This window comes from Barbatula barbatula (genome assembly GCF_947034865.1).
Source record: "Barbatula barbatula genome assembly, chromosome: 14".
NCBI classification, from domain to species: Eukaryota; Metazoa; Chordata; class Actinopteri; order Cypriniformes; family Nemacheilidae; genus Barbatula; species Barbatula barbatula.
In genome coordinates, this window is record NC_136777.1 from 9,977,149 (window position 1) to 10,004,233 (window position 27,085).

The 27,085-nt window shown below is 38.5% G+C and overlaps 1 protein-coding gene across 2 annotated transcripts in view; it reads left to right on the forward strand.

Moving 5' to 3' along the window:
• adka (adenosine kinase a) overlaps positions 1 to 27,085 on the forward strand; it is a 128,303-nt gene that overhangs the window by 921 nt on the left and 100,297 nt on the right. The window contains exons 1-3 of one of the 2 annotated variants that reach the window (XM_079473336.1): positions 729 to 823; positions 2,305 to 2,379; positions 7,805 to 7,858. In XM_079473336.1, the coding sequence (XP_079329462.1) occupies positions 810 to 823; positions 2,305 to 2,379; positions 7,805 to 7,858 (143 nt within the window). In that variant the 5' untranslated portion in view covers positions 729 to 809. Of the gene's footprint in view, positions 1 to 728; positions 824 to 2,304; positions 2,380 to 7,804; positions 7,859 to 27,085 lie in introns of those variants that run through there. The other variant, XM_079473335.1, reaches the window with a different exon arrangement.

Consider the following 27,085-nt stretch of genomic DNA (forward strand, 5'->3'; position numbering starts at 1 on the left):
TCTGTTGCGCGCGGTTTTGCTGCACATATAAATTAGCCCCCGGCGTTAAAACTTTGTATAACAATTACGGATATGCATGACTATACACACTGCACATATTCATTCAAAATATAGAATCTGCGCTAATGTTTGCGATAAAATGATCTGTCTGAACGACAACTTTTACGAGTTTTGTAAGTCACTTTGCTGCCGGTGTTTATATGTCCCCGTTAAACCTGTTGGATTGTCGGTCTGGACATTAGACTCTCCAGATATGCCGTGCCGTCATCACAAAGCAATTGCAGTTTTTAAGCAAACTTTGGTAGTGATGCATGATTTGCCTTTTGCCAGTTTTAAATTGTAGGTTTATCACAATATTTTTGTGAATAACGTGATATTGCTCACACTATGTAAGTCTTACATCCGGCTGGATATTTAAAGGGACTCCTTTATTTACAAATCGCAAATATGGTAAATATAACTAATGCGTTTCGAAAACAGCCCACGTATATCAGTTTGTTACGAAAATGTTCACCAACTTTTGCATGTTATTTCAATGAAACAGACACTTAAATGACAAAATGTACCTGGAAAAATCTAGCTGTACCTGGTTGCAGACAAAGTGATGCTGGATGAAGTTAAAGGATGTGCCATATTTTCAAACACAGAAGCATGTCTGCAGAGACAAAATGTCTTTCTTCTATTGGCTTGTTCATCAGCCAATCAGGTTATTGCTTTTTAGTCAGATTAGTCAGTGGGTGTACTAACAGCACATGCAGACACACTTGTCTGTCATTTAACTCCGGTGAGCATCATCTGAAGTCTTCCTCATGCCTGCAGCCAGGTAGGGTAACAACACGATTTTCAGGCACTTTTCAGCTGTTTGAGGCATTAGATTAATCCTTACGGTTTCGTCAAGTCATTCAGGTCTTTTCCCAACTCTGCAATTGAAATCGCGCGTCAGATTGGTTTTTTTGGTTGGTGTTTGTAATAGTTTACCTTTTAACCTGTTTTTAATCATTGTAGCTTTACGGAAGTAATAGTTTTTACTAGTCACTTTATGCAGCGTTGGACTGCCCACTACCTCATTCCGCTTCGGTCTCCCCCTCTCCAACTACCTCTTCTGACAGGTTAAACAAAGCCTGCTCTCTTGGTCACTTTAAACAGACTAATAAGCTCTTTGCACTACCTGCCATTACCTATCTTCTTTTTCTATTTTTAAATATCCCTGCTTGTAAACGTTGTATTTTACATATATATAATGATCTGTATTTATTTGTATTTTTTATATATATTATTCTGTGTAGTGTTATTTGTATGCACCATGGGTCTGAGAGTAACGCAATTTCAATCCTCCGTATGTACTATGTACTGTACATGTGGCAAAATTGACAAAAAAGTAGACTTTGACTTTATTCACAAGTTTCTTTGTGTTTTAAATGGCATTTTTGTGAAACATATGTTTCTGAGCACTCCCGGCTGACTCCCACACTGACACATCTGTGCTCATTCACAAGTTTCCCATAATTGCCAGCATTTTCCGCTCAACATAACAGAAACCGTATTTCTAACGTAGGAGTGTGAATGTAGGTTAGAAGAATTTTGTTGTTTTGTAAATATAAAGATCATGACTTATTCTAGTGTATATTTAAGGTTTTAATTGTAATAATATAAAATACTGTGATATTTTGCAAAAAAATGAATGCATGTCTGTAAAAACTTTTTTTTCTATTTGCGAACAGTGATTCATAGTTTTTAGGCTTTCACCACATGTCTTAACCAAGGTTAATGGACGGCCAGTCGATCACCCACATGGTCTAATGCTGAGTTTGTTCAGTGTAGCGGCTGTCTGAATGCTTTTCTAAATTATTCTGTTCCTATTTTAAACATTTATGACAATGGTATCCTTTGATACTGTCGTCATATTATGTTTTTAAAATATTTGTGTTTAGCCAAACCAAAAACCCCCCTCAGTTAAACAAACACACAAAAGACATGGTTTGATGTTTACCATGGGTGGCTTAAAAATAGCCTATACTTAAATCTTGACTGAATTGTCCATATTTGTTCATGCTGAATTCCTTCTGGGTAAAATCCCGTAAGATGACATGCTTGAATTGAGTTTTGTAAATGTTTTAAATATTTGATGAAAATAGTAAGTCTCCCTGGTAGACAAAATGTCCCTGCTATTTTTAAAAGGAAACAGGAAAAGGAAAGTGCATCATTTTAAAGTAACATTCTTAAATATTGTATTGATACATTGTGAGAACTACTCGGTTGTTTTCTAAATGGCTTAACTGAAGGCTCATGTCTCTCACTTTACAGTCAAAATGCCCTTTTCGGGATGGGAAACCCCCTGCTTGACATCTGTGCTGTGGTGGACAAAGATTTTCTTGACAAGTAAGTCACATACAGTACATAATGCATCTCTAAAATCAATAAATGGCTTTTTGCAACAAAGAAGTTCTTATTAGTCTGATGCTATTGATTCATGTGTTGTGCTCTGCTTTTATCTTAGTATGTTGTCTTGTTATTTTGTCTTGAATAAACCCTAGTTTGTTTATCATCTGAGTCCGTGATTGCTCTTGATAAAATGCAGCGTGTGGTGTTCCATCAGCCCATGTTAGATTTAAAGTTAGGTGCAAGCCCAGCTGTTTTTGAAGTCATATCATTATTTGTCTACATAATGACCTACCGCCATTAAAACAGTAACTTTATACCCTGCGCGCCATAACAACATGACATGGCAGAAGTTAAGTTGGACACTGCATATATGTTAAAAACCGAACGAGACTGGCTGTGCCCCCTAGAACAGTGGTTCTCAACTCATTGCCCGAGAGATCCACCTTCCTAATGATCTCAGCCTTAATCCTGATAAAAAAAATCAATTTCGTGTCACATTAAAGTACCTCAAGAGCGATTCAAGTGCTAATTGCTTTGTATGCTTTTGAATTGCTCTTGCGGTACTTTAACGTGATACGCCAAGCAATCTGCTCATCAGTTGAACGTGTCTATTATTCCTGAAGCCTTTGAATAGCTTTTTCAGGTGTGTTTTTTCAGGGTTAAGTCCTTCGAGTGGAACGTAATTTACGCTCCTTACGAACTGGAATCACGGCAGAATATCCAGTGATCACCACTTCGCAGGGCACTTACGGATTTACTAAGCAAACTTCATAAGGTGGATAATAGAAATATACAAAATGTGTAGAGCCGGGGGTCATGAGGACCAGGATTAGGAACCGTTGTTATCAGGGAATGCTACCCCTGTGTGTACCCCTATAAAACAAGATTTGCAGCATGATTGAGTTCTTTCACAAAAGTGAAAATGTGTTGCTCATGCAGCGAATCTAAGCTGTAATTAAGATGAGATGCAACTTAAATTGGAATTATAACCCCGCAGTCATAATAATTGCCATGTAGAGGCAAACTGCTTTAACCAAATCTGCACCATGTCTGATGTACGAGGAGTATTTGTTACACCCTGTTACGCCGCATGCGAGCGGTGCAACAAATGACCATGACCATAGAAACCATTAATAACAAGGTGTTTAGTTCCAATTCTGTGGGGCAGAATTTCTCTTTAAACTGGGTCATAGTCTTTTTCCACGCTGCTCGCATGAACTGTAAGGTTAAACAGGGTGTAAATGAAAATGAGTTGCAGGAAGCTTTTCTGGCAGCATTACAATACCAACTCGAGATTCATCCTCGTTTCTACTACACACCCCTGATTCACAGCCATACGTTTTCGTTTTTAGAGCATTCATTAAATTTATCTTTTTATTTATACAGTTACATTTAGTCATTTAGCAGACGCTTTTATCCAAAGCGACTTACAAAGAGATCAGGGAGCAATAAGCGATATGTCATACAGGAGTATTGCACGATAGGTGCTAATACAAAGTTACTAGTTTCAACAAAAGCTAGACCACTACCTGTTGAGAGAAACCGTTTTTTTTTCATTAATTTGTCTGTCAAGTTTTCACAGAAGAGATGGGTTTTAAGTATTTTTTTTTAAGGTTGTGAGAGATGTGGTTGACCGGACTGAGTTAGGAAAAATGTTCCACCAGGAAGGAGTTGTGAAGGGAAAGCGATTTACTGCCCCTATACAAGATGCCGCTTGTTTGCTGAACGCAGGGCTCTTGATGGGGTGTAGGACGGTGTGAAAGTATGCTGGTGCAGATCCAGTGATAGTCCTGTAGGCAAGGATCAGTGACTTGATTCTAATACGGGCTTCAACCGGTAGCCAGTGGAGAGAGATAAAAAGGGGTGTCACATGAGCCCATTGGGGCTTGTAAAAATGTTTTTTTTGTTTAACGTTTTATTGTTCAATAAAACTACATTTTAAAACACATATTAAATAAACAATTTTAAATAAGTCTATTAATTTCTCAATTAAAAAAGTTATTTATTAGTTAAATTTTGTTGTAATTATTAAATTGATCAATTGAGTGTTCATTTTATTTCTAATCGGCACTACCGGTCCTCCATAGCTGGGCAGCTATTCCAGCAGTTCTCCTAAAACAATATCAGTCTGACCTCCCACCCCCTCTATTACATAACCTTAAATACACAAGTGACCGGTTCGAAAGTGTCCTTGCACTACCATGACCATGAGGTGGCATGCTTAAAGAGTAGTAACTGTATTTTATATTGTGGGTGACCTAGGCCACACTTAAAATTAATATTGTTATAATCATGTTTTTTATATTTAATGCTAATGCATTTACAAGGTTTGCATGTGCAGACATGAGATAACATAGATAAGCCTAGAGAATAAGTTTGCATTTTATGTATTCTTACTTGCATGACATATTGTGCGATATTGGCAAAAAAGATTTCTAGAATTTTACGATAACAATAAGCAGGCGATATTTTGATTCCTATTAACTCCGTTCATTTTTTATATTATTGATATTAAAATACAGTAGAGAAGGAGAAAGATTTTCTCATCAAATCCTGTCATCAATAACTCATTCTCGTTTCAACCTTTGACTTCGCAGAACTTAATAGAAAGATTTGTTAGACAGTTGGTAACACTGAACACCATTGACATAAAAATATCTTCTTTTGTGTTTCACAGAAGAGTCATATACAGGTTTTCAACAACATAGGGGGAAATAAACTAAGTTAGAATAAAGTATATTTGAATGAACAAAATTTTGAGTAAACTATCCCTTTAAGGAAACATGGAATCATTCAAGTAGAAACACAACACATCCCTGGTGTTCGGTGAACTGTGCAGTATGCAAGCAAGAAGCATACTGTAATAGAAAAGTAGCCAACCAAAAGCAAACTTGTGTGGGATGCTTATGTTTTAGTTGTATTGCTCTTTTCTTTAGAACTGTTTTTAAACAGCTCGTTCATGCATGCTCCCATTCGGGTTTAAGCTTTATTGCTCCCACATCAGAGCTTTGCATTGCATCCGAAATCAAGTCCATATGGATTTATTCTTTCGAACTGACAGTATTCATCAGGAAAACTGATATTAACTCCATAAGTAACATCACTTCACCTGACGCTGTTTACTGTGTGATCGTGGGCATCTATATTGCTAACTGCGCTGTGAATATGCACGCACAAGTGTTTGACTAAAGTATTTGTGAACATCGAGTGCTGTTTTTAGTGGAGCTTAAAAGATACGTGTCTTGATAATATGATTTTGCACTTCGTTCACAAGATTTATGATATTATCATACACAATATATCTCGCACATCCCAGGGATGGGCGGGGCTTTGCTTAACAACCCGAAACGCGAAATTTATTTTGTGGTTTTAGCCGCTATAGGAGGCTGCTCAGGCAGCAGCATCAGCAGAATTTGTCCGGTTAGCAGTTGTTCAAATACTTTTAGTAACATTATTTGAAGGTTGAAAAACTACATAGTGTTTGTTTAAGTCTCAGCACATTTACAAACAAGATCGGGTAATCTTAAAACCGCTTCTGTTTCAGATTGAAATGTTTGACCTGTTTGGCTTTAATGATTTCCATTTGATATATTTTCAGTGTTGAGCCATTTGTTTAGTTGTTAGACCTGCTGTTTACAGGGCAGAGTTAAAGAATAGATTATTATGTTGCTGCATTCGGAGTGTTGCTGATTAGATATTGACATACCATAGAAAAACGAGTTTTCAAGATATCAGACAATAGTTCTTAGTGGTTGTGCAATTCTATTGATCTGGGTGAATCTGAATCAAGTGACCTATCTGAGAACATGTTACATGTTTTTACACTTCGTATGTAAATGCGGCATACCACACTTATGCTCTTGTGTTTTACTTGAATGTTAACTGCCATGCCAAGGCTTGTATATAAAGCTGATGGTATAAATGTTAAACAATAAGTCTGTAACATGTTATCCATTATTCTGACACGTTAATGTTCAGTTTACATTAGGGAAGAACATGTTTATCTCTGAATGGTACTGGAGATGTGCAGCATGCTGCATGCATGCCATTTACGTTTAATGTTTGATTTCACTTACGCCTTTTCAATATTAAAAGTTATTGTGAAGTCATTTTAATTTAACAACAATATTCTAGTCTTTGTTTTGTAAATGAATGCCTCCTTGGACAACATTCCAGCTATGCTAGCTCTCTTAAAAGTGATAGTTCAACCCAAATGGAAAATTCTGTCATCATTTACTCATATTTTGAATAAAGTTGGACACCAAACAGCACTGGCCCACATTTACTTGACACAAAACCAATGCAAGTGCATGGGGTCCAGTTACCAAAATTCTTAAAAATAAGACATGCAGGTTTGAAATGACGAAATGGTTAGTAAATGATGATCATGCACTTCTCACTCTCTAGTTGTTCCAAACCTGTATACATTTCTTTGTTTGGTTGAACACAGAGAATTATATTTGGACGAATGCTTGTAACCAAACAGTTCTTGGTCACCATTGACTACCATAGTAGAAAAAATTTAAATGATAGTCAAAAGTGCCCCAGAGCTGTTTGCTGTCCTACGTTCTTCAAATATCTTTTTTTGTGTTTAACAGAACCAAAAATTATAAAATACATTTTCCTACTATGTTAGTCAGTAGGGTCCAATAACTGTTTGCTTACAAGCATTCTTCCAAATATCTTTCTCTGTGTTCATCAGAATAAAGAAATGTTTACAGATTTGAATCAACTCAAAGGTGAGTAAATGAGGACAGAATTGTCATTTTTTGGGGAACTGTCCCTATAAAATGAAAGAGGGGAAAGAAAAAGACAACTTAAAATGATGTGTGAATTTAGGTCGTTAACTACGGTTTAACAAAAAGGGTTTTGTGCCAAAACTGCTGTCGCATGTACTTGTCCTTATCTCAGGGGTGTATGGTTCTGTTTGCTGTAGATTATACACATACTGTAGATTATATACATACAAATTGATAGCAATCCCGTTTTGGTTATTGGACAATTCTACCTATTTTACATCATTGCATCAATATAAACAATTCAATGTTTTCTACAAAGAGAAACAGGCATGCAAGGCTGAATGCATTGCAAAATCTATATCTAAGTGTAACCAGTGCCACCACCAGTCCATTTTTCAGCATTTATTTATTAGGTACTACACAGACTATTGATGTACCGGTATTGTTTCTTTAAAAATATTGACTATCGCAGAAGTAACCTTTGACATCCCAGGCCCTGCTGTAGATTGCAAACTGATAAATGTTTTGTTTACAATTAAATTAAAGCAAAATATCTGAAAAAAACATCAAAGCATCACACATTCACTATGCTCAGTAAATCGTGTTTAATCTTCTACAACTGTACTGCGTTTTATGCAACAAATTTCTTTCTACAATTTTTATTTTCTTTGTGTGTCTCACAGGTATGGACTCAAGCCAAATGACCAGATTTTAGCAGAGGACAAGCACAAGGAAATGTAAGTTTAAGTACCATGTTACTTTTATTACAAATATACAAATATTTCTTTGTATTTAATGTTTTCATTTTCATGTGGAATGTATGTCTCTGCTAGCATGAATTATGAACTACTGATGAGGAAATAAGTGAGTATCAGTAGCTGCGTTTCCATTGACTTTCCAAATGTGCAAATTGAAATGGACATTTCAAAAACTCTCATAGATGCTATTCAGGCTTACGCATTTGGCAGACGCTTTTATCCAAAGCGACTTGCATAGCATTACCCTATATGTTTCTAAGTATGTGCAATCCCCTGGGATCGAACCCACAACCCACTTACCACTGAGCTACAGGAAAGCTCACATGAGGTGTTTTTTCAGGCATATGCATTTCAGTGCGAAACTGCAATGGAATTCTTTTTTGTCGTATTTACAAGGCACGTGGCGTACAAAAGTCACAAGACCATTCGAGGTATGTTTTGGCAGAACATATGGAAAAATAGGATGTAAGGAATTAATATTAAGTTATATCTTGTATGATGGCCAAAATGCAGGAAAACAAGTGCGTGCAGTATGCAGATTTATTAGGAACAGTCAAAAACAAACGAAAACATAAGTCAATATAGACATTTCTCTTCCCTATTCGGTGTGCAACCTGCCATAAAATGTGCAAAGAAGTATGGCGTCTTATCGGGAGAAGAAACAAAATACCTTTAATCGCAATACAGATTTACACGATATTTTCTAAATATCAATAAAAAAGTAATGGAAACCTGGCTAGTGTCTGATCCCATTTAATGCAGAGAATTATAAGAACACGTCAAGCATTTTTAGCAAGCTGTTGCTTTGACACATGATTAAATCAAGAGATGTTACATCAGTTATGTGAAGATTTCAGACTTTATATTCTTTGCTCTCAGGAGTTTAGACCTTTAGAGACAGCTCTCGTCAGCTTTATGGCAACACGCACTTTTGCCTGAAGCATATGTAGGCGCATTTGATTCTACCACAGTTGCATCATAAAAGCACATTTTCCTGCTTCATTCTGCTGTCAATCCTGAGGGGTTAGAGGCCCTTGCAGGCCTAGACTTGGGAAAGGGTTTATGAGTCTGTTGAAGAGAAGTAGAGCAGTATTGCTTGTTACACGTAATAATTGCATGAAATTTTGAGATGTTAAACTTGTTTTCGTTAGTCAAGTACTCTACGCCTGTCTAGTTTTTAAGTCCTTTAATGTCCAGCTACTGTTGGTCAGAGGGCACCAGACTGATGGTCTCATGAGTGATCAAAGTTTAAGAGCTAACGATGGATACCGTTCTGTTGCAAAACCTGAGGAGGAACATCAGTCAACCAGTCACAGTCATGTATTCAAGCAATCTCCCATGTGCTCATTCAGTACTTGTGTTAGGTTTTTAAAACTAACAAATGTGAGAGCCTTTTATCACAGTTACATCAAGCCTTATGTTTTATGGAAAAGAACAGCTTTAAAACATCTACTTTTGTGTTCCACAGAATAGGTTTGCAACGACACAAGGTCAAGTGACACATCATTTCACATTAATCTAGTGACAATAGTGTATTACATGGCTCTTAAACATCAACATGGTACTATTTAATGATTGCAAATCTAATGACTGTGTTTATGTGTAACATCACATGGTTTTAGGGTTGTTTTTGTTTTGCTTCATAGATAAGTGTGTTTCAAGCCTACACGAAGCACATAAGAATCTGACAGAAACCTTTTGCACTGTTGGTTTATTCATCTGTGTTGGACTCTTCCTCTATCTGTATGTTCTGATCAGACCAGACAGTGTGTTGCTTCAGTATGCACAATGTACTGTAAAACAAAGTCCGTTCTTGATGCTTGAAACAATATAGCATATTGTCTGTTAATCTTTGGACTGCATGTGTCTTTTAAATTTGTTAAATGTTGTTATATTTACACTTATTCACTTTGAAAGTGAGACTTGTGGTAATGATTATCTCCTGTGTGCTTGTAACTGTAAACCACGGCTAAATGTATAATTTGCTCATGAAATATTTTCTTCTGATCGAGTTCAGAACTTTGCTGTCATTGGAAGCTTCCCCTTTATTGTGTTGTATTCTCAACCCGACTGCGTTTAAAGAATTCAGTTGCTCAAAATGGTCCTAGCAAAACAGCAAGGCCTGAAATCTGTCAGTGGCGTACAGTATATAATCTATAACGCTATTGTTGTAGTATGCTGAATGTGCTGAATGTCTTTTAAAGACTCTCTTGAGTTTGCAGTGTTTTAAATCCCACATCTCTATAGGAAAACTGCATCTCTTTTTATCAAATTGATCAACAGTGCATTCATCTTATATATTCTGTACATGTACATGTATAGGTTTATAAAGGCAGTCTTTTCTTTTTCTCCTCCGAGAACTCTTTTATTGTTCTTACCAGAGACTGTGACCTGACAGAAAGGCATTCAGCCAGCCAGCTACAGTTGGACAATGGTAGTCAATAATACCCCAGAACGTTTTGCTGTCCTACATTTTTCAAAATATCATCTTTTGTGTTAAACTGAACAAGATAAATTATAATGTATTTCTCCTACTATGGCAGTCAATATTTGGTTATAAGAATTCTTCCAAATATCTTTCTCTTTGTTCAACCATACATTGAAATGTATAGAGATGGTTTATGGGAAAAGAAATATGCCAATCTAAATATTAAACTTACAAATTAAAGTTGCTTTATTAAATTAAAAAGATGCTTAAGGCCATATTATATTGTAAACACTACAGGTCGTGCCTTTAGCTGTTTTAAAATCTGGTGGCTTTATTGCTTAAATACAGAGTTTATTCTGTTTGAATAATACTGTTCATTTCACTGTTCAGTGCTACTGTAGATGGGTGTGACTGAACCATGCATGACTTAGATCACAATCATGTGTCTTAAAATTTGGCTTTAGACTTCTGGATACGTTTTTTGGCATGTATCTGTGCTTCTGTGATTACGAGGCCCTTACGAGGATTCAATTTAGCTTTGTTTGTGTAGCACTTGTCACAATAAATACATATTGCTCAAAGCAGCTTAGCGGGAAATAGTGCCACCTATGACTCACAGTGAGCAAGCCAGAGGCTAATATGGCTAAGAAGAACTCACTAACAAACCATAGATGGAGCCAAGACTCAGCAGGGGGAGACTCTCTGAAGTACAGGCTTGTTGAGAGAAGACGTGTTGAATTACAGCCATTTATTGTGCACTGATAGAAATGTATTAGTCTTTGAAATGTTTTGCGATGTATCTGGAAATAAGATAACTTGTATCAGGTTTTAGTAGGAAGGTCTCAGAGGATTCATTTTCATACAGTATATATGCAACACTGCCATCTTGTGACAAAGACAGAATTTGTGTTGCATTTACAATTTTTTTGTAACACTTTAAAATAAGGTTGTGTCTATTAACAAGTAAGGAATGCATTAGTTAAAATGAACTAACAATGAAAGATACTTGGACAACATTTATTAAAGTGATTATTCACCCAAAAATAAATATTCTTTCATCATTTACTCACCTTTTTGTCATTTTAGACCTGTATGACTAACTTTCTTCCGCAGAACCCCAAAAATATATTTTGAAGAATGTTGTTAACTGGCCCCATTCACTTAAAGTAAAAGGGAATGGGGGCCAGTGTCGTTCAGTTACTAACTTTCTTCAAAGTATCTTCTTTTGTGTTCCGCGTTATAAAGAATGTCATAAAGATTTGAAATGACAAGAGAGAGTAAATTATGACAGAATTCATCATTTTTGCATGAACTATCACTTTAATGTTAGTTCATGGTCGTTTCAGCATTTACCAATACATTTTTTAAACGTTAACATTAGTTAATGTGCCATGAACTTACATGAATAATTGCATTGCCATTAACTAAGGTTATAAAAACGATATTGTTAGTTCATGTTAGTTAGTGCATTTGCGCATTTTCACAAATATAATCTTGTTTTAAAGCCATTAACATTTTGTCTTGATGTAATTTGTAATGTTGCCGTATTGGACGCATTTTTATCATGTATTAAAATGTAAAATGACTAGTCATGTATAGCACTGTAATGTCATTATGTTATAGTAGTTTAAGTCATTTCTGTGTTAGTGGGATGCTTGAATTGAGACAGTATTTAGTTAAACACATGGTAGGTGTGATACCATAGCCAGCCCGCAGATGGCAGCATACGCTCAGGGCATTTTTTTAGTGTTGAACAACACAATGCCACAGGGTGCTTTTACTCATTCTCAACAGAAAATGATTTCCCAGACTGGCAAAATATGTTTTTAATGTAATTCTGTGTTTTTCTTTTGTAATAATTGTCATTTACCAAAGCTGTACAAATATTAAGCATGCAGCACTCACTCCACATAATCTCATTGAAAAATCTACAGGCTTTGATCAATGTCCTTTGTTCCATAGATTGTCCTAATGCTGTGAAGCCTCAGCGAGACAGCTGAGTCTGACTGTTTTCTCTGTCTCTGATGGAGCTCATTTTGATGAGTGTGCTGTTCTTTATTTGAGAGTGCGGGCAGGAAGAATTGTCGTCGCGCACCGAAAGCTAAATTGCAGGTGCGAGGATCGGGGAGAAATAGTATATTTGAGAGGACAAACCTTTGCAAATTGTGCACACTTGCAATATGAGCTTTTACTCTGCAGTGTTTTGAGGCAAAGAGCTTTGTCAACATTAAAGGAAAAAAGATTGGCAGGGATGCTTAGCTCTTCGAGTTGGAGGACGGGCACAATTAATCATCGGCGCTGCTTTCCTGACACTTGTGCTTGAGAGCTGTACGCTTGGAGAACAAATACTGTTCACCTTAATGAGCCACAAACTTCCACTGTACGGTCCTGTTAGATTATCCCTGTGTGAGCTTTCCTCGCTCTGCCTTCCCATTGGCAGACATGCATCAGTGCTCCGCCAACCCTGGCTGACTCGTGGAAGTGCGGCTAAAACGCCACACCTCGGGATTGGGTTGCAGAGGTCAGTCTGGTGACCTTATTGTGACCTTAGAGAAAGAACGATTGTTTTAGAGATGCTCATATTGGTTCAATAGTTTTTTGCTTTATCATTTTCGTCATTTAAAAAGCCATAACTCAAACCAGCATCAAGTATTCCCTAAAACAAATAACTTACCAACCAGTCAAATATGAAAATCTTAGGTGGTTTGTGGACAGGGGTCAACTTCGGAATCTGGGAGCTCACGGTCAATCTTCCCTGGCTGTTCCGACTCCATCGCTGGCTCCTGCCTGATTCATTTCCCATGATCCTCTCTTTGCAGACAGATCTCCCCTCTCTAAAAGTGATTTGCTCTAATGGCTCAATGTCCAAACACTAACCTCTTCATCTCAACCATGCGTCCATTCTGCCCAATCCTTGCTCGATGAAAAGAGAGAGAGACGGTGTTTATCATCATTCAAAGCCTGCTGTATGTCCTCAGATTTATGTGCTGTGAATTACGGCGGTAGTAACCTAGCTGCCAGGAAAGCTCCAGACTGTACGCCACATCCCGGCGTAGAAACGCAACATTGGCTTTTACGGCCACTGTGGGATTTTCCATTGGTCTTTGGCCTCGCAGGTGGGGACATAGATCTCTTTCTACCGAGGCGGGTTGTGGCCAAGTGTTACAAGTCAGGTAGAGTCGTCCCAGATTTCGTCCTGTGTGTTTGTATTTTTAATGTCTGTTTGTTCTTTGTAGTCAAAGCTGGACGGTCTCTAATTGCTAAGCTGCAGGCCGCCGTGGACCTCGGCCAGGCCGTCTGTTTTCATGCTGCACTAAATGCTGGCCTGATGGCGGTGGGCTGCTCCCCTCCACCATCTCCTTACGAGCGCGCACGTCTCCCATGTTTACAGCGTTCGGATGCCTCGCCACTCCTGTTTGGTTGTGCTGGGCTGTGAACAGCCACAAACCCCCAGCTTTGATTTTAATCGTCTTAAATCACTCTATAAAACTGACCTCAGACCTGCTGCTTTGTGCTTTCTGTCTCCCTAGCACCTCATTACGAACAGAGCTGAATGATTATGTGCACTCTGTTGCCCCCTAGTCCTGGCTTTGATTTCAGTCGAGACCCACCGTCTGTGTGTGTGTGTGTCCTCCAGCAGGTGGAGCTGTAAATCACAGCGCTCTTGACCGTTGGCCAACAACCATCATGGAAAATCTGCTGGGTGTGTAATGAAGTATTGTCGGGTGTGTTAGAGGAATTTGTTTTTCCTAATGCGCTATTGTTGAATGATTCTGATGTTTTTAAAAGGGCGGTGATGACATAGTCAGAAACAAATGTATAGAACAACGCAATGTAAGTCGCTTCGGATAAAAGCGTCCGCCAAATACATAAATGTAAATGTGATGAACAGCCGCTCCCTCAGGTTTTGCGTTGTTTAGGCCGAGCCATTCAAGATGAATGTTTGTTCATTGTTTTTTATTAGTGATTTATCTTGTTTTAACACTGTTGAGGTGCAAGATAAGATCACAGTGTACATAAAGTAAAATCCAAAGTATTGTGCCAAGGGGAAAGCAGCATTAGTTTGACTCCAGCAGTTAAAAGTATTGTAACCTAACTTGTAACCTAATTTAAACAGTTGGTCCATGTGTGTAATTACCCTCATTTATCTCTGACTGATTCCCAGCCAAAAGTTCTTTAAATGAGCATACTTTTACAGAAACGGAGATCCTACAGTCATTTTGTGGGAGTAAATTGGACTTGAACATTCCGCTTTTCCTTTCTTCTTCATTAGCGAAGAAACACTTTAGCAGCAAGCTCCTAGATGGTTCACATTAGGCCATACGCTGTTCTCTGCATGGATATGAATTATTGACATGGAACATCACAGCTCGACGGATCATCCCGTGTGTTTCCCTCAGGAGATCAGTCAAGGGCAGTCTCTTTAGTTGGGGTTTGAAGAGCAGAGGAAGGTCTATCTCGCGCCATCTGCCTGCTTTCAAACTTAGCACGTCTATATATGCTGCTCTGTCAGTCTAATTGAAACCTGGACTGTCACAGCGGAGACAAGTCTTTGGCTACATGACGGGTACAAGTCCTGATGGCCCTCCGTGTGTGAGGGGTTGCACAAACTTCACTCAAATGATGAGGTTTGATGCCCTTGACCTGAAAAAGATCTGATGGCAGTAACCTTACCATTAGGACAGCCCATGTTAAATGGATGGCTCACCCACAAATTAACTATTTTGTTTATATAAAGAAATATCCTGAAAAATTTCACTTTTACTACATCTCACTCAGGGCCCCTTAAGAAGTTTTAATGATTAAATGGGCGTCAACATAACGTTTAAAGACCAGGCCTGGAGTTCATGTTGTGGTTGTATGGATTTAGAGTTGACCGTGAGGGAGCATTTTAAGTTTGTTTTATTGTGTGTTTATTTAATTTAATGTTGTTTTACGTTCACCGGTTCCCGCCTCCTTCCTTCCTCTTATTGAATCTTCTTACTTATACAAATAAAAAAAAAATACTTTTAATACAATAATTTTTTAAAATAAATGTAATGTTAATTATTTGTATTATACAATTTTTTTTAATTATAATATATAATATTCATCACTTTGTGTCCATGTATATGACCCAAGAACCACATGCATCATAAAAGTAAATACATTTCTTCATAAGGGAGTAAATAGAAAACTGTATTTATACTAATATTTCTAGCTAATTTGATTTAATTAAGGCTAAAATACTAACTACATAGCATTAAAACAACATAACATTAAATGTCTTTATTTTTTGCACGTCTCCCATTACTAGTCAGATTTCCTCACAAGAGCAAACAATAACATTGGAAAAATGATCGTTGTGTGCCGCTTTATTTGATTTTAATTCTATCAGAATAAAAAGAAACCCCATGTCTTTCGCTTCATTCAGGTTTGCTGCCAACAATGCGACTCCCCCTCGGCTGAGGGGCTTGATGATGTCTGTTTGATATGGTGATGCCATCCCTACAAGCTTCATGTGCACCTGCGTAGCTCATCAAAAACAGATCATTTCCGATTTGTACGTCTCGTCGTTAATATTTGTAAAGTTAATGACTAGATTCAGATTGATAGATTGCCAAGGAAACGCAACACGAGGACGGCGTCCGTGACATCACAGGATAATTAGGCCCGCAAGCGCGCGAGTATCTGCAACTGCGCTGATTTGCATTTTAATACGTTGTTAGCATAGGTGAAGGTTTATCTCCTCTTGATTAGATTCCAGTGATGTAATTACAAAGCTGAGTTTTACTTCTCAGAAAGGGCACCGCGCATAAACATCAATATGATTACCAGTAATTGTTTCAAAACAAATAAGCGGTCGGGTAATCAGTCAAACGGGCCGCCTCCGAATTGTTTTGGAAGACGGCCTCCACCGCAGAATGTAGCGCTCGCCTCATTTTAACATCTCAGTTTAAATTGGCTTTCTACTTGTCAGAGAGTAAAGAATATTTTAAAGATGAGTGGTGAAGGCTCAGAGGTAATCAGTGCTTTTAATGATCTTATTTGTGCGTGAGTGGCTCTGTAGACATTACTTAAGAGTCGTTGAGAGAGATGAGACACCGCGTTTGAAAAGCTGTCCCATGACAGCCAGATCCATCCATTTATAAAAGAGGAATTATTATTGACTTTCCTCTCTCTCTCTCCTTCCGTCCGTCCGACTCTCTCTCTCGCTCTTTTTAAAAACAGAACAACCTTGGGAAGCTCAGAGAAGAGAATAAGTAATGACATCGTCGTCACGCTGAGACGTGGCTTACCGTGAAATGGGCTATTGATTTTAAACGGATAAACTGTGTTCCCTTTTTGTGTCGAGAAATTACCGAACAATTTAATTAGGGCTGGAACAACAATATTTATCGCCAGATTTGTTTTGTACCCATCCACCCCTCTCTGATTTCCTCATGAAGTTCTTGTTAAACTACCGGAACAATTACACAAACCATGTTGCATAGCTTGATGTCTTTCATGAGCGACAGTGAAGGAGAGAGAAAGAAGGAAAAAAACATACATGCATTTGATCACACTGTTAATTCTTGAAGGTCTGGCAGTCTTGGCGCAGCAGATGACTCTGTTGAAACAAGGATTGACGTTCCCCTTTACATTCCGTGTCATCCTGCATTGTTTGCACGTGTCCCAGTGCGTCTGTTAGCTGTTTGTCTAAATATAGCCTTCAATCTCGATCAAATGAGAAAACTCTCTCAGGTGATTTTCAAGCTGCTTTGCTTTGTCAGACGACTTTTGTCTTTTCGTTCTTTGCATGTTATACATGTTATACATTTACATTGTTTGCTAAACTGATTCTGTCTCAGTCAGAATTTACAGGTCGTTAATGATGTCCTTTGGTTTCAGTGGTTCGGGATGGCCCGTGACAGCTGTTTAGGGTGATGGAGAATGATATGTGCGCGCCCGCCGCTAAATGAATAAATGGTTAAAAGGCTCTTGATTGTAGCCGAGCCACGTGATCCCCTGGGCCTCGCGAGGGGGGAAAGGTCCCGAGGCAGCTGCTGCTTTTGAGCAGGACTCCTTAAGCCCTCTGAGAGCGGGGCCCCTCGGCGTCTGTGCTTCAAGGTGCTGAAAAACAGTTATTCAAGCCCAAATCCTATGAGCCCCCGTGTGTCTGTGCACGAGCGGGAGAGTGTGTGCGTGTTCGATTCCAATCCGTCCCCTTGTGTGAAATAAACACCCAGGCTGCTCAGATTCCCCAGTGCGGATGGCTAGGAGCAGGTGTCCCCCCAAGCTTTATTAAGTCTTTTCCATCCCTCTCCATTAATGTGGTGAATTTGCTCCAGCGGGGAGGAGGCCCTCACAGGAGGCCACAGACATTCCGTCTGTCTGCGATCGGGACGTGAGGGGCCGTGCGTGAGAGCACGTCAACCGCCGCGTTCCATAGAGGGCTTGCTTAACCGCGCCGTTTCATGTTTTACATAAGCGTATTTGAAAGGGTGGTTATTGTCACCCTCAGCTCAGAGGAACCTACTTCATTCACTTTTGAAATCTAAGCTGCACCTTTGTATGGGTATGTGACAAAACATAGACACGGCCAAGTCTGAAGAAAAATGTTGGCTAGGTGAAAAGTTACACGATGTGAACCACCACTTCCTTTTGAGAGTTAAAGCAGTGAATAAGCAAGGTGTCACAATTATATATTGTACAGCTCTATTGATGTTCCAAACACGTTTAAAGGTCCAGTGTGTAATGTTTCGGTGGATCTACTGTATTAACAAAAAATGCAATATAATATACAAAACGCTGTCTTCAGTGGTGTATAATTATGTTTTATTACCTTAGAATGTGCTTTCCACATACAGTGTGGCCCCCCATTGAATGGAATATGTATGTTGTTTCTGCAGTAGCCCTAAACAGACAAACTACAGAGTGTGTTGCGTAAATTGGTTATCACCTCCAGCAAATAAAACGTGATGAGATCTTAGTTCTGTGTCAGCCACCGTAGTGCTTCGAAAGGGAGGGGTGGACTGAGCCGTTGGTTGCAATTTGTAACCTCACCGCTAGATGCCGCAAAAGTTCATACACTGGACCTTTAAATCCAGTTACTTTTTTAAAATGTATTTTTACAGAAAACTAATTTGCTCCCTTTCAATGTGTGTGTGGAGAAAAATTCAGGCTTCGTATAAATGTGTTTTGAAGTAGGTGGAAATTTCCAGGAGTGCTATGATTAACATGAAGAGCAGTCAAGGTGGCGGTCCCCCCTCCTGCGGAAAGTGCTGTGTACAGGTTAGCGTTTAAGCTAGCACACGGTCCTGGAAAAGAGAATACTGATGGAGACATTAGTCAGGCTGCAATTTGGGGTTTATTTTTAGAGGGTGGCATTTAAAGCCAGGACACTTGGTTCTGCCTGCCTTTTAATGACTCATCTGGAGAGAGAGAGAAAAAGAGTGAGAGAGAGATGCTGCCCAGCCGCCAGCAAAAACAGCATTCTGCTCGGTGTTGTCACACAGCAGCCCTCCGTCTCTCACGGACCTCAGCTCAGCATGTGGCGTCCAGTTTTCAGATTTCACTTTAGTGGAATATGTTGTTTAAACGTTGTTGCACTTGCTGTAATATAACACACGCAACCGCAAAACAAGGATCAAATGTGAAAGTTGACATCTTGTTTGCTATCCTAAATCAAAGGTTTGGGTCAGTTTTCTGACAGGCCTGTATAATTCACTTGTTTATTGAGAGGCTAATGCTGACGTGCGACCAGCGACCACCTTGTTTCTATTTAAACGCGGCCCGTTGGCGAATGAATGGCTGCTTTGTGGGTTCGGTCAGTAAGATGCTTGTAAATTGTACATTTCCTCTCTGTTCCTGCGTTTATGTGGAATTTACATGACAGCTACATTAATAATGTCCCACGCTCTTGCCACCTGGTATGTGCATTTCCAAATAAATGAACCCATCTATTTCACTTCATAATTTAGACATGCTCTGCAGTCAAAAGTTTATCCGGACTTTACACGACCACCCAACAGCAGGTTCAATCTGTTCCCTGCCATTACTCCTGACTGTGTCTGTGTGTTTTTTTTCTCTGCGTGTGTGTGTCTGTATAGGTGTCTGTATATGCGCTCCTGCATGTTTTTATGTGAGGACATGAGTTGGCTCATTCTAGTTGGGCGGCTTGGGCCTCTGCAGAATTAGTTTGACAGTGAACTCTTGCTATGATTTCAAATGGGAAAACAGGGCAGCTATTTTAGAGGTCATGTTGTGTGTCAATAGCTCTAACAGATGCTGTATAAATCTTTAATCGAAAGTACTGTATAGACACGCACCTAATCCCAGTACATCCTGGTCCAGACAGTCTCTCCTGAGCGATGCCGGAGAAATACAGCACCTTTGACATTCACCCTACACTAGATGTCTTCATTTAAAAGAAATGGTTTAAACAAGAATGAAAATGTTATAATTTTCATTATCATGTTTATTCAAACTTGATTTAGTTATGTTAGTTAAACGTCTTCTACTGCAGAATGGCTTTTTACTATTTATAGGTACTGTATGTGTATAGGCTAAATAAAAAATTTTGTTTAATCCTTTGAACTACTAACAATATTTCTCCCAAACTTCTATTTGCATTAATTTGCAGACAATTAAAACTGGAGAAACGTGTAAATTATTTTAGAAAAGATGCTCTGTTACAAAAAAACATTTATGCATTTGGCAGAAGCTTTTATCCAAATCGACTTACATTGCATTGTACTATACATTTTTGTTTCTGGCTATGTGCAATGCCCTGGGAATCGAATCCTTGACCTTGGCCAGCGCCATACTCTAACCACTGAGCCACATGAATGCTAATTCATATTGACTTTTAAGCAATTTAACAGTAATATTTGTGCATGTATTTAGGACAATAAAATAAAGAAAATTATGTTAATGTCAATTATCGCAGTTTTTATGTCTTTCACATTGCTGTTCTTTTGAGGTTTGATTTTGTAGAAATTCAACAGACACTGGACTGGACTGGAATGGACACAATACATCTAGAAATGCTGATTAAATGAAAATTTGGAATGGTCTCCCATTTTTTCAGCAGCTGTATATATACATGTATGTATTTTGAGGGTTAAAATAGAAGTCCTTGTTGAAATGCTTGGACATCTGCTGTAACTCTCATTGGCGAAAAGTAAAGAACACAATATATTTTTTTATATAGATCATCTCCATGAATTGTTTTTTAATTAAATTACCATTATAGGGTTTTTACATTCTGTTTCCCTTAGAAGCTTAATTCCCAGACAATTGTAATTGCATGTAAAAGAGTGACCGGTACATTCAGTACTGTTGGAACAACATGAGGCGCGTAAATAACACATTCATTTTTTATTTTGGATAACTATTCCTTGAACAATTGTTCGACGTGACGGATCACTGTGTACTCGGAAAGCAATTTCTCAATTGATAATAATTCAATTAGGCTCTCTGTGCTTATTGCACAGTTTCTCACTGCATCGCAGCGCCTTGGCATAAACTTCAACACGCTTTATTATGCAGCCGGGCAATTACTCACAAAACAAACTGTTCCTAGTAAAGCATTTCTGCTCTTTTTATGATCTCCTCCACTTGCACCCTTGAGTGTTTTCCATTGATTCCTCAAGGAGCTCTGGACTTACGTAAACCCTTGTTTACAGACAAAAAGCCTTATATTTATTTGTCAGCTGTCCTCTCTGGTGAACACATCCTCGGCCGTGAACATATTGGCATCAGCGTTACGAGCTCAAAGAAGAATTGTATAGTCGATGTGATCGTAGCTCGACTCTAGGTTTTTCAGCACTCTCCCAAAGCACTGCTGAACAGTTCATCTTGAGATGATCCAAAGGAGATCCGTGAATCATTTAGGACCTCGCAAACTACTTGAACTTCCTTTTAACAGCCCTAACACTGTGTCTTCTATCAGACCTGTAATCTAGATCTGGACACAGTCCTTTTCTCTAACTGGGTGTTTCATAATGAGTATTTAAGAGCTTGTTGTCATTGTTAGTCCTGTGTGTTTAAAGACAAAATAATATTTGAAATTCGCTTGGAACTATCAGAAAATATTTGAAAATCGCACACCTCCACCTCAAGAACGTATACTGTGCGTTCACACCGTCGCCGAGAGCGTCAAGTCATTCATTTTCAATGTGAGCCGGCAGCGAGCAACGGCACGTCTTGGCGGTTGAGGGTGTCAAGGAGAGTTGAAATCAGGTCAACTTTTTGGTGATGAGCTATGATGCAGTTCGGCGTAAACCAATCAGAACATAGAAGTCCAACGCTTGATAGTATTCCAGAAAACGCAGCCCTGTAGACTTTTTTCCGACCACATATTTTAGAGCGTCCAAGAATCTTTCTACAATGTCGTTGGCAGGGCGGCCAGAGCGATATTTGACGCTCTCGGCGGCGGTTGTATGAACGCACTAATAGGCTGCATGCACATAAAAAGAGAGAAGGGGAGAGAGACCATTCACGCTTTCCATCTTTATGATGACGAACTGTTTAATTCATTAAGGATAACAGACATTTTTGGGTAACGTACTGAAACATATTTATAAAATAAACATATGATGGAACATATTACGAACAAGCTGAATGATGGCACCTCCAGTATCAGCTTATCAGCGGAAGCATATCTTTAGCGATCATATTATGCTGGGTTCACACCAAATGTGAACGATCGCGTTCCACGCACTTGATCACTCGTGGAAAAATTTTATTTTCGCGTGAGTGATGCGAAATGACAAACTATTTCAACATTTGGGGAAGACGATATTGACGCTTGAAACTAGCCGATTGCCGCTGACATGTGGATGCCTCGCCCTCAAATGTGAATGATCATCCTAGTGGTTGACCTATGATAAGCAATCTTCCAGGCCAGCGTTTGCACTGCACTTCATTTTCATTCAATTTATGAAGCACCCCATATATTTAACTCGTACTTAACATTGTCTCAAGTTGTGCGTCGCCTACGTAATGTTATCCTGTGAGAGACTTCTTTAGTTGTCTGTTGACAGCTTTTCTGTGTGTTCACGTTATTAGCAGCGCCACCACCGCATCAACACTGGAAACACAGGGAACTGTTTTTGTTGTTGTTTATTTTTAGACGACAATTGCACACACTATTCAATGTTCTATTATTAAATCAACTCTTCGAATATTTGATCCCTATAAGGCAACGGCTCTGTGACGAGCTGTCTGTGGTGTTTAGAATATGGCCTATGTTAGTGAAGGCAGTCATTCTTTCTCCATTAGAGGTCTGATCTGCAAACAATGTCGCTGGCATAGCGGCGTGTCTCACTTCGACATTTAGAGTGAGCTGTCTCATTGTTCTTGTTTAATTGTATCCAGTTCTATTGATAAAAACAATGTTATTGGAGTGGAGGAAGATATTCTGGATCTAATTAACTGCGATTGTTGTGCTTCAAAGCTCCATCTGAAAGAATTTCTAAGACTTGACCTGGTTTTGTTAAGCAATATGTTTTTTTGTGTCCCTCTCTACCCACATATATTTTAACAGCGCTCTGTGTAATAAAAATTAAGTGCAGCATATGATATGGTGTATCTTCAGTTGCTGTCTGAAAAGTGCCATCGTGAATAGACAGCTCTCATCTTGCTTTAATACCTCTAACCACAAGCATATGCCAGACATGTTGCCTCTGGTTTTGCCAATCTGATGTTTAAGCACATTCTTTTCAGCTCTTGTAACATTTGTGGTAGAGCATTTCAAAGAGCGCAGGCTGACATTTCTCACTGTGCTCCTCTTTTCATAAGTGAACATTTGGTGCTCGCAACAAAAAAAAGAGGAAACATGGTCCTTGTGCTTTGTTTAAATGAAATGGTTTGATGCCCAGCCGCATTCTAGATCCATCATGGATCCTGTGCTTTACATTTAATAGGCACTTAATGGCTACATGTTATGAATGAAGTAGTTTTGCTGTATTTTTTGCTGTTATATTTTATAGTACAGCATTGAGCGGACTGAAACCAACATCTTGTCCACCAGTAAATTATACATTTTATCTGAACAACATATTTTCATCTTTTGACGTAGAGAAATCAATTATTATTGTGGTTAAACATTCATTAAAAAGTTACAATAATATAACTTTTTCGTAACAATAAACACATTTTTCCCACACATTTATTTCTTTTAAGTGACACAAATTGGAATATGCAAAAGTATTCACTATCACATAAAATCAATTTGTAACGTTTTCAAGACTGCAAAATGTAATTTAAACATGTCACGTATACATTTTCCATATGAAAATAATTTTATGGTAATTACGTTTTTCATTTTGAGGTTTTAAGTAATTCACAAGTAGGTTTGCATTTCTGTGTTTTGTTGTCAATACGATAAAACATTATTGAATACCGAGTTATAAGTCTAATGTGATACCTTTTTAAATGATCACATTTTAATAAAAAATGAATTTAAAATTAAATGTATTTTAATGAAGTAAAAACAAAGGTTTTGTTACAGCGCCAGGCTGACTGATGGTGCAACAGATCACGAAAGAAGACATTTTGAAGAATGTTGGTAACCAAAACCTGTTGCACCATTGACTTCTATTTTATAGACACATAACCAGTGCAAGTAAATGGGGACCAGCAGTTTTCGTTTACCAGCATTCAAAATATATTTTGTGATCTGCTGAAGAAAGAAAGTCATACAGACAAGTATAGATTTTTGGCTGAACTATTAATTTAAATGCTCTTTCCTGTGGCTCAGTGGTTGGAGCATGGCGCTAACAACGCCAATGTCATGGGTTCGATCCCAGGGGATTGCACAGCTTCCGAAACAGAAATGTGTAGTACAATGCCATGTAAGTTGCTTTAGATAAAAGCGTGTTCCAAATGCATAATGAAAATAAGCACCATTACAGGCCAAATGCACCTCAAACACACACTACCCCTTTTCAAATGAACTTGTGTTTTCCTCTTTCTTTTGCCTTCAGCTTCTCGTGAAGCTTTAATAGAAGCTTTTAAATAGAAAATCTCCCCTAGCTCCAACAACCTCATGTAGACGACATCAATCCTAGTTTCCATCCCCAGATCCACACCACCACCTTCCACTGTACCACTTACTCCCTTTGTCACCACTCCACGGCCGCCCAATTTACATTTCAGAAATAAGAGGCTTCTCACAATTGATTGTGTTTTGAACAATCTGACTGGAGTGCGGCTTTGATGTTGTTCGTGGAGTGCCTAGACACAAGGCTGTGTGTGGAGTAGTGTTTGCCTGTGGCCATTGATGAACAGTCCCTGCCTCTCCCCGCAGGCTCGCTGTTTGTTTGTGTGAATTGCTTATGTAGCCACATCAGCTGCTTCCAGTCAAGCTACTATGCAGTAAATAAAACTGCCGTCGATATTGAGCATCGCCGGTGTTACTTCCTGCTGTGAGGTGGACTGCTTTTTTCCCTTTGCCGAGTAAATAAGTAAACAGTTGTGAATATCGCCTTTTTCGATCGATAACGTTCACACGTATGTTCCTTGTTGGGCCTGGGGGTTAGATTTCGATTCAACGTATTTTTGTACTCGTTCTGAAATAGCTTAAGAGTGTTGTTTTTAGTCAGAGGAACCATAGTTTTATCCAGATGGCCAGGCAGATTTAAAATATTGAATGTAAGAAATAAAGCTGTTGTAAATATCTTGTTAAAAATAAGACATGTTTTACACAGTTTTTTAACTAAATAATTTTTCAATTCATGTTGACCAATGAACTATACTTCAAAGTAGTGATGCACGATAAATTATCGGCCGTATCAGTGTCTGCCGATGACCAAATATAGGTTGATTATATTATAGCCGATAAATTATGAATCATTTCCTCTGGTTAAACTACTTCAGCTGCATTCTGCTTAGAGTTAAAATCCAGTACATTACTGCCTTTCTGTCATGATCATTCACTTACTGCTGTTAGCAAAACATTGTTGATGTAGTATGTAGATAGATATTTATTAGAAACAAAAGATATTGTTTGAAGCAGACTTGAGACCTGTTAGACTTGTGGCAATTGAGAACACCTTTCTGGGTTGCTCTGGAAGAACATCTATAATTGAAAATGATATTTATTATAAAATAATTTAAAGAAAAATCTTGATTTTTATTGATTTACATGATCTTCAGGGGGAAAATATTTTTCAGTCTCAGAAAATGTTATATTAATATTAAGGTGCAGTATATCGGCCAATATATATATATATATATATATATATATATGTTATCAGCTTACAATGACTAGGAATTATCGGTTATTGTTATCAGCCAAAATGTACATATTGTTGCATCCCTACTTCAAAGTAATTCTTATAGTACTCCCAAAAATTACAATTCTGTCACGATTTACCCACCCTCAAGGTTATCCAAATCTGTCTTAAATGTTTTTGTTCCAATGTTCACAAAGATATTTGGAACTGCCGTTGACTACCATAGTAGGGACATTTCTTTGTAAATGTATTTGTGCTGTTGAACACAAAAGAAGATATTTTGAAGAATGTAGGAAAGCAAATAGTTCTGGGGCATTTTTTACTACCATGCCATGTCATTTTTCTACTTTGGTAGTCAATGGAGGTTTTGTTACAAGTATTCTTCCAAATAACTTTCTCTGTTTTTATCAGAAGAAAGGAAGTTATTCACATTCGAGGGACATTTTTTATTCTTGAGTGAACTGTCCCTACAAGTAACAGCAATATTTACTCGCATATATTTTTGCTAAAACATTTTAATATGAAACAGGCCTTTTTGAATAAATTCATGGATCGGCAAAGTTTTGACTGATATACACATTTTAGTTACACTTGTGTATTAATGTACCTTCCTCATCAAGTTTCATTATGCATCATCCAGGCTTAGTTGTTTTATTCTTCATTTGCAAGTGCTTTACTGTTTAGTTTTCCTCCGAGGGGCGGCTGTGTGTATGTGTGTGTGTTTGGTCTTCAACTCTGCTTTGTAACCCTACACTGAGGCACTGTGGCAGCTCATCCAGAGTTCTCCTCCTGACCCATTTCAGACCATAACTAAGATGTGTTCTCCAGTGGAGAATTGGACAGAAAGTGCAAGAGGTTTTTCTGTGTGTGTTTAAAAGGGTAATGTGTTTGTGTACGTATGGTCGTGGTTTGACTAGCTTAGCTCAGTCCCACGTACTGCGGTCAGAATGGTTAGTCATTTTTTTTACTCTGCTGAGGAAGTGTGTATATTGTTCCCACGCTATGAAGAGATGAGGGTCTCGTGCGTTAGGACAGGGGGCGCTGTCGGCCTCTGCACTCAGCTCTGACCCAGGGATGTTGGAACGCAGTTTAATTATTACGACCTAATGCCAAGATGTTTATAAACGTGCGGCACAGTTGAGTAAACTGCAGTGAACTGTGTTTGCTGGTTTAAATGAGGTTTTTTCTTTTGTGTAAAATAAGTATTTTCATGCTATTTCTGTAGACCAGACTATGTTGTCCTTTTGTGTTCTGTGGTAGAAAGCCATACGTGTTTGGAGTGACACGACGATGTGTACATTTATGACAGGATTTCCATTTTTAGGTGAACTGTTCCTTTAAGAGGCAACTCAGACAGGCAGACACAAGCAAGACGCACGTGACTTTGCTCTCAGGAGGTGTCACTCAAGCCTTTTGAAGCTTTTGTAAACGATGAAGACGAGCCGGTGTGAGAAACCGGCGCATTTGTTGTCGGGCAGCATCTTGAAGAGCCTCAACATGCCAGCCAACTCCAGCCCGAGCCTTTTGTTGCCAAGCGTGCAGAGCGCTCCTGTTGCTAAAGGAAGTACTTAAATG